Here is an 8,692-nt window from a genome sequence, read left to right as displayed (position 1 = left end):
TTTTTTTATTAAGTTAATTTAGAAAAACGTTTGGAGCAGTTTTTGTTCATTACAAGTTTTTGTTTTTAAAGTATGGCCAAGCTGCCAGCAGCAAACAGTGAGCCTATTTTTTTATCAATTTAGCCTTCATCACGACTTGCCTAAAATAAAATCTATAGAAATATAACAGTTCAAGCATATAACAATGTTTAAACGTTAAATGTGCACTATATCCAATAGTTTGTGCGGAGAGTGGAAGATAAAGCGCGCTTTGCTGGACACAAAATAAAGAAAGATCATAGCATTTCACATGCATTTCGATATGTAGGCTTATTTTAAAATAGACTAATATGTATATGGTGTACATTTTTAATGTTGTGTAGGCTATAAACTATATTTATTTTTACTTGTACATGTTAAAGAAGGAATACTTTTTTAATGAAGTAATTTGTAACTGTAACGGAATACATTTTAAAAGTAACCCTCCCAACCCTGTTTAATTCGTTCCTGGATTCCTTTTCTGTCACTGTCAGTGTGAATTTCTCTAACAGGTGCATGCAAAAGTGATGTCTCAAAGGAGCACAAAAGTGGGTACTGGTTCCAAAAATATTGTAATAACTGAAATGTTTACTCTCTAAGTGCCCTCTGACCTTTTTGAGCTGCTGGGCCGAGGTCTCAGTGCTGGGAAGAGCCGCCCTCCAGAATATTCTTAAGAGAGAGCTTGTCTCCTCCAGAATCTGCTTCAGTGTCTTAGTGCTGGTGTGCAAGTTCCTCATATAACCCTGTAGAGAGAGACCGCGTGTGAATGACATTTCATTTGGAATATTGAAACTTTTCAGCAAGTTATTGTTTTCAGTTTCAGGAAAACATTACATTAAATATGATAAGTGCATTTATTTAAATGAAAAATGATCACACAGAGACATTGAAATCCCATGTTTACATGAAAAGTATACAGAAGGAAATATTTAATGAATATTTTTAAAGCAAAAAAAATTAATGTTAATTTAGTATGATTAATTATTTTTAAATATGTAAAAATAACATATTTGTTCATGCCCATGTCAATCTGACTCATGTCATGTGCATAGATTTAAAAAATACTGCAGATAATATAAACTCAATTCTAAAACAGACAGTAGGTCAGTGATGTGTTTATGTTCAAATATATGGAAATAAAATTCTATACTGATTTCTATTGAATTTTACTTCTCTTCTGCAGTACATTCGTAATTTGAGGGGGTTTTCTCAGCTAATACTGCAGTGATATGTGCCAGGGATTCCTAAACTTTTTTATCAGCCAAACCCCTTTTGATTTCAAATATTTACTTAAAGTACCCCCTGAGATTAATATTTCAATAATTTATAAATGCTTTTGCATGTTCATTGTTCTCTGATTAATGGTCACATGACATGCAGGTAAAGAAGTTTTATTATTATTTTTTTTATATATTTATGTTAATTTGACATTTTTATGATTTAATCATTAGCTTTTGATGAACTCACAGGGAAACCCTGATGTATGCAATTAATATTAATCATCAATTTAATTCCATTTGTAATAATTTGACAGCCCTACTAAAGAAATATAAATCTCTGTATTGTCCGTCCACTCAGAATCACATCAGCCTTTCATCTTAAATCAGATCTTTATACTGACTTCTGGTAGGTTAGGCGATTCTGTGCTGGACTGCAGTGCCGCTTCCATCTTGCGGATAACAGCCTTCCCTTCCAGTAGCTGCTGCTGAAGGGCACTGAAGTCATCCATGTGACCAATCATATGACGCCCAGTCTTGCAGGCGAAGGAGCTGTCAGGGGCCTCAACCTCTAGAGCTACACCACCAGACTTAGATGAGTCTAATCAGAAGACATGCATTGACTAATCAGTTTTCTGTGACTTATCTCTTATATAAAGCATCAAAAGTGTGTTATATAAGACTCTTACCACTAGCAGAAGACTTTGGGTCATCTGGTTCCACAGCTGGTGAAGCAGGGCTGAAGAACCCTGTATCTCGAACAGGAGGAGATGGTGATTGGTCTACAGCAGACAGTGAGACCAGGGTAAATGAAAATATCATAAATATGTCGCTATGCATCCTCAAACGTGTGAATTAAAGTCATGATAAGCATGTGATTGATTGGTTGTCTCACCGTGGAAGAGCTGTTTCCTGGCTGAGGGATGGGGCATACACTGGTCCAGCCTCTTTCTCAACTGCTGCTCCAACAAATTTATGTTAGACTCTCGCTCTCGTAGGTCAAAGGTCAAACTCAATCCTGAGCCTAGAGTAATACAGGGCACAAAACATCGTAATACTCTGTTTATAAAATCATCAATTTTGGCCAACCTATCCTCAATCTAAAGCTGGATGCACAAGATTTTTGCTGTAAATGTCCATCTAGCACAAATTTAAAATATTAATTTAATTGTAGAGATTTGATCGCTTTTTGAGTATCAGACAGGTGAATCTGTTTCTTACCTGTGTTGCTCTCAGTAGTGCCACAGACTCTCTGATACACCTGTAGTTCACACTGCAGCGTGTGCATTAGACACTGACACTCACTCAGCTGCTGCTGGAGAACATTCACTTCATGCTGTAACCTGTTCACAGATGTATACACACAAATATTATTCAGTCAGTTAGTCTACCACATTTTTGTCCAGAGCAAAATCTCAAAACTACTACTAAATTTTCGAGAGGTTACAAAGGGATATTGTATTCTGACACTGTACCTGGTGCTGTTGTCCAGGCTGTTCTGTTTCTCTTGTTTGAGCTGCAGTACTGCCTGAGCCTGCTCTCTATTCTGAGCCTGCAGCCGTCTGCACTGATCCGCCCACCTGTCCGCCTCTAGCTCTGCCTGCTTTAACTGGCCACGCCCAGACAGAACCACCTCTCTCAGCCGCTCCATCTCTTTACTGCCTTCTGCATGTAATTGCAAAACATCTCAAGACTCAGGAGATACTGTCTACATTTTCATTACTTGAAATAAACATTTACTGAAATAAAATATAAAAAACTTATTTTATTGCAGCTAGTTGCCAAGGCAACATTTCTCATTTTCATTTAGTTTAACTTGATGCACGAAAATAACTAAAACTGATATAAAAATGAATTAAAACTAAACATATTTAAAAAAAAATAATAATAAAAATGACAAACACAATAAAATAAATACAAAATGGAATTATAACATTTAATTAACTTGTTTAATTTCAAAGATGAATGCCTATACTGAATGTATATTGTTTGTATTAAGCTATTTATTCCATTGTGAACACTGAGAAGAAAATATGCTTGATCATTTACACTTAATATATATTAAAGCTGGTATGTAGTACTGCTTATATGAACGTAGTAGGACTAAGAGCTTACCTGTCCTGGTCTGCTGGATTTGGTTCTGCAAGGCATGATTTTCCTGTTTCAGTGCTCGAATCTCATTGGACAGCTGACTGATAGAATCAAGGCCTTGGATATAGATGTTAGTGGGCGCTCCCCCTGCTAGTGAAAGGTAAGAGAAAATATAGACACATTCGAAACATACAAGCAATATATACATACAAATACATACAAGTAAAGTATTCCAGGATAAACACACTGCCTGGGTGAATATGATTGTGTGAATCTCTGACCTCCGTTTCGCCCAGAAGAGGCCAATCTCTCCTCCAGCTGTTGTCTCAGATGGTCATTGGTCTGGATAGAGTCTTCTAGACACCGCCGGAGAGTGCGAATCTCCCTTAAGTGTTCTTCCATCAAGTCTGCACCTAAAGCATTGAATAAAAAGAGCAGGATTAGTTTTACAAAACGATATATGACAACAATATGTTAACATTATAATTAACTCTCACCTGATGAGATCTCACCTGTATGGCCTGACTGATATCCAGAGGAACCAGAGGACACGTCTCCATATGTGCCTGGTCTTAAAGGTCTTGGGCCATACATCATATCCCACATTGCACTGCTCTCCAGAAGGCTTGTCCCTGATTTCATAGCAGGACTGGTGTGCTGGCTGCTGAAAGGTGACTGTTCATAGGCATGATGGGACAGTGGGTGTAAGCTGTTATGGTCAGGCTGAGTATGGGAGCCCAGTGGAAATGCAGGAAGGGGTTTGATCTGAGGACCATGATAGTCTGTACCCCAGATAAGAAAACCAAATATTATTGGAGATAATGTAAAAGATTGAGTATATACATTACTGGTCAAAGTGTTTGGGGTTGGTAGGATTTTTTTATGTTTCTGAAAGAAGTCTCTCATGCTCACCAAGACTGCATTTATTTAATCAAAAATACAGTAAAACATTAATATTGTAAAATATTATTACAATTTAAAAGAATGGTTTTCTATTTTAATATTTTAAAATGTAATTTTTTACTGTGATGGCAAAGCTCAATTTTCAGAAGTAATTCCTCCATCACATGATCCTTCAGGAATCATTTTAATATTGCTGATTTGGTCAAGAAGCATTTCTAATTGTTATCAATATTGAAAACATTTGTGCTGTTTAATATTTTATTTATCGGGTATGCAAGGGAAACGATGATAGATTTTGTTAGGATTCTTTGTTGAATAGAAAGTTAAAAGAACAGCTATTATGTAATCTTTCTGTAAAAATTTAAATGTTTTTACTGTCACTTTTGATCAATTTAATGCATTCTTGCTGAATAAAAATATTAATTTCTTTAAAAAAAAATGAGCAGCATGAACTAAGAAGACGCAGAAGGGGATGAAGACAAATGTGATCGAAGCTCACAATGACTGATTTCAGTAATGTATGAAAATTTAGATGCAAGAAATAATATTTTGCATGCTAAAATCAAATTTTTGAAATCTAATTTTCATTAGTAAATTGTTTCTTCAATTCAATCTTGTATAGAGGATGTTTGGACATTTTTACAGGAAAAAAATAAAGATTAAGCAAATGATTTTTGCATGCATATTAGTGATTCAACATTCAGCAACTGCATGATGCATCAATGACTTCTTAGGTTTGTATGACAAAATGTTTGTTTTAACATCAGATTTCTTTGCTGTATTTCAATTCATTCTCTGATTTCTATTTGGCAATAGCATTATTCCAGATAAGGGTTCAAATCTTGCCGATAGTGATTTAGTGGCAGAATTAGTTTGAATCATTCTGTGCCACACACACTCAGATGCAGGCTCACTGTTTCCAAGCTGTCTCTGGAGCATTTGAAGCTCTTGGTGAACCTCTGCCAGTGAAAACCCCCCACCATAAGTGTGACGGGTTCTCAAGGGTTGAGTTTGAGGATCAAACACAGGCACAGAAGACATTTTAGGACAGTGGAGAGAAGTGGAGAAGGAAATGGAGCTGGACAGAGGTACAGTAGAGAGGCCTAATGGGAGGACACACAGAGAAACGGCTACAGATACTTCATTGAGTGAGACTTTCTATGCCTAGAAGCAGGCTACAGCTGGTTTTTAGAACACACAAACTTTTAATACAATATTAATTTGAAAAAAAAACACACTACCATTAAAAAGCTTGGGGTCGGTAAGTTTTTCACATTTCTGAAAGTTTCTTACGCTCACCAGGACACCAGTAAAACAGTAATATTTTAAAACATTATTAAAATTTAAAATAACTGCTTTCAATTTTAATATACTTTCAAATTTAATTTATTCCTGTGATTCAAAGCTGAATTTTCAGCAGCCATTACACAGTCTTCAGTCTCACATGATACTTAAGAAATCATTTTTGATTTGGAGTTTAAGAAACATTTTTTTATTATCAGTATTGAAAACAGTTGTGCTGCTTTTTTTCAGAACTCTTTTTTTAAATAGAAAGTTCATAATTTTTATCATTTATTTCAAATAAAAACAGCATAAACATCAAGAAATCTTTCGTAAATGTTGTAACTGTGACTGAATAAATTAATTAATTTCTTAAAAAAAAAAAAAAATAAATCTTACTGACCCCAAATTTTTGAACGGCAGTGCATATAGTGAAAAAAAGAACATTGTTATGATATATATTAAAAAGGGCATGTGTGATTTGGTACCCCTCACTCTTCCTACCTGTCTGTGCTTGGGTTTCCATTGGCCTATGTGGTGTGCAGTGCATGCTGGGACAGGTGTTGGAAGACTGGTGGCTGTGTGATGAAGTGATAGATGGAGGATTGGATGGATGTAATGAGGCTGGGCCTCTATGATCGCATGAGTCTGAAACAAAACAGGTGGACAATGAAAAAAGGTGGATGAGAAACTAACCTAAATATGATGAAGGGGAGGGAACATAATAAAATATAGAAATATGATGTTAATGACGTCAAAAACCTGTGGCACTTCTCGCTGCCTCCTCTTGGCCATATTCGCTGGCAGCATCTAGCTCGGAGCACAGCTCTAGATCCTCATTGGTTGAGCCATGGCCATCTGACACAAAAGAGGTCCTGTCTGATTGGTCTGTGGCCACAGAGAGGGCATGACTGCTAGTAGGTGTATCCGATCGTGGTTGTTGCTGGTCAAGTTTGGAGCGTAGCGACTCAATGAGCTTGTCTTTCTGTTGTAGCTCCTTACTTAGCCTGAGGACAAACAAAAATGACATTTAGCATTGTTTGTATTAAAATGGAACTAAACTTCTGCCATAAGGTGACAGTGAGAGACATCTGTAAGCCAATCAGAAGATATTTGATGTTTAATGTACAGTGTAGGACCAATTAGATTTCACAGTGGGTGAGGCTATCCAGCTGCAGAAATACAAACCAAATGATCAACAAAACATCCTGTTGCTTGTTGTAGTCATGGCTAATTACTCTGGTTATGACAAAAACAAACAATGAGCACAATCTGCAAACACAAGAAATCTATAATTATACTGTCAGAATATAAACAAAATTCTCACTTTTCAGAATTATTCAAAGCAAAAAAGCTTTTGCAATTTCCCACTTATAATCACTTTAGTTAATGTGCCACATCCATATGATGAAGCGATTGTGTCACGCTTCTCCTCTTCTGTAAGTCAAAACTGCTAAACTAATAAATGTAAATGTCAGGATCTGATAAAAGTGAGTTTTGGGTTTAGTATGCTAATGTTGATACAAATTAAGCGTGTTGTACATGCAAATTGTTAGCATATTCTGTTTACCACGTGCCAGGTGTGTCCTGCATACTGGGCATTAGGCTAATTTTGCACCCACAATTCATTCCTAGCTGGATTAATTAGGACCTGTTTTTCTCTTTCAGAGCCAAAACACATATACACATTAACATCCTACCAGTGTGTGTCATCTCTCTCACATGTGCTCCTTCTCCAAATATATTATCAGTTTTATGCACACACTCTACCACCGTATCATTCAGTTTAGACTTTGTTTTCCTTTTGCACGTTTCCGTTTTTGACTTTGTTTCCGTCCTTTGAGTTAATTGTGTCATTCCGTTCAGGTGTGTGTCATTAATTAGTCTAGTCTGCTTGTGTATTTAAGTTGCTCTCTTTCTGTTCATTGTTGTCGGGTCTAAGTGGTGGGGCTCCATCTCGGGCCTGCAAGGGAGTCTTTGTCTCCTGAACCTGAGAGCCCGTGGCTCCGCCTCCAGTCTCAGATGGCTCTGCTCCACCTTGTCCCACAGTCCTGACTCCTGCGCTCCTCCCACCCTTGATTCCAGCATGGAACATCGGCCATTTGGCCTCGCCGGGTGTGGATGTAGGTCCGCTGCTCTCTGGCCCTCCACCCCTTTGGCTACGGCCCGCTCCGCCTCCTCCCTCGGTCGCTGCAGCTTGCCCTCTGGCCTCTGGATCCCCACCTACATCTTGGGCGTTCATCGCTATGGGTCTGTCTCGGCCGCCTGGCATCGCTCCACCTCCTCGGCTCTCTGTCTGCGCCGTGGGCACCATCACCGTCATCGCCTCCTCTTGTCCCCCATGATGGTGTGTGTTCCAATCACGCCTTGGCTCCTCCCTCCAGCACCGCCACCATGGAGCGCAGTCCTGGCTGTGGCCTGGGTCTCCACCTACCCTCGTCTGCTCAAGGCTCCTCCCTGGTAATCTCCTCCACCTGCACCTGCCTGGGTTTTGTTTGTCGTCCTCCTCCCGAACCTCCTCCTGCATCTCTCTGCCGGTGTGCCTGCCCTTTGCCATCCCTTCACCATCCCTTGTGTATTTTATTTGCTCTCTTTCTGTTCATTGTTGTCGGGTCTCGTCGATGCTACGTGTGTTGCAAGCCTTCTCTCTGTTTGGATTTACTTTCTGTGGATTTATTAAAGACTGCCCATCATCATCGTGTTCGTGTGAGTTCATCAACATAAGTAGTGTGACACACAGTCATATGTAGCAAAATTTAACACGACCAACACCAACCAACATAGACACCTGTCTTCTAATACAACATCCGAACTGAAATGTAACCCCACAGGAGATTGATTTTAAAACATTCTACAAAGGCAGCAAATAGCACACCTCATGTAAAATGCACAGAAAACCTTTTTTTTTTTAAAGTTAAAAAGTTGGGGTCAGTAAGATTAATTTGAAATTTCTATTCATCAAGGAATCCCAAAAAATGTACCCAATTTACACAATATTAAGCAGCACTTACGTTTGAACATTAAACATTGATAATAATAACAAATGTTTCTTAAGCACCAAATCGGCATATTAGAATGATTTCTGAAGGATAATGTGACATAGGGCTGCACGATAAATCGCATGCGATATTTAACGCGCATCTTGTCAGTAAAGCCATTCTGTAATCAGCGTTAAATCTCCA

General features: G+C 38.2%; 1 protein-coding gene across 5 annotated transcripts in view; it reads right to left on the bottom strand.

The window, feature by feature from the left end:
- The window catches only part of LOC107726451 (myomegalin-like), a 69,760-nt gene that overhangs the window by 5,107 nt on the left and 55,961 nt on the right, over window positions 1–8,692 (bottom strand). For 2 of the 5 annotated variants that reach the window (XM_016536038.1, XM_016536037.1), the window contains 12 exons: window positions 6,273–6,517; window positions 6,015–6,158; window positions 5,126–5,332; window positions 3,839–4,108; window positions 3,608–3,739; window positions 3,351–3,476; window positions 2,711–2,900; window positions 2,457–2,578; window positions 2,131–2,259; window positions 1,925–2,017; window positions 1,640–1,836; window positions 630–761 (listed from right to left, as the gene is read on the bottom strand). In XM_016536038.1, the coding sequence (XP_016391524.1) occupies window positions 630–761; window positions 1,640–1,836; window positions 1,925–2,017; window positions 2,131–2,259; window positions 2,457–2,578; window positions 2,711–2,900; window positions 3,351–3,476; window positions 3,608–3,739; window positions 3,839–4,108; window positions 5,126–5,332; window positions 6,015–6,158; window positions 6,273–6,517 (1,987 nt within the window). The remainder of the gene's footprint in view (window positions 1–629; window positions 762–1,639; window positions 1,837–1,924; window positions 2,018–2,130; window positions 2,260–2,456; window positions 2,579–2,710; window positions 2,901–3,350; window positions 3,477–3,607; window positions 3,740–3,838; window positions 4,109–5,125; window positions 5,333–6,014; window positions 6,159–6,272; window positions 6,518–8,692) is intronic. The other 3 variants (XM_016536035.1, XM_016536034.1, XM_016536036.1) reach the window with 3 other exon arrangements.

This window comes from Sinocyclocheilus rhinocerous, unplaced genomic scaffold, assembly GCF_001515625.1.
Source record: "Sinocyclocheilus rhinocerous isolate Xijiao unplaced genomic scaffold, SAMN03320098_v1.1 scaffold605, whole genome shotgun sequence".
NCBI lineage: Eukaryota > Metazoa > Chordata > Actinopteri > Cypriniformes > Cyprinidae > Sinocyclocheilus > Sinocyclocheilus rhinocerous.
This window is presented reverse-complemented; position numbering and strand designations above follow the sequence as displayed.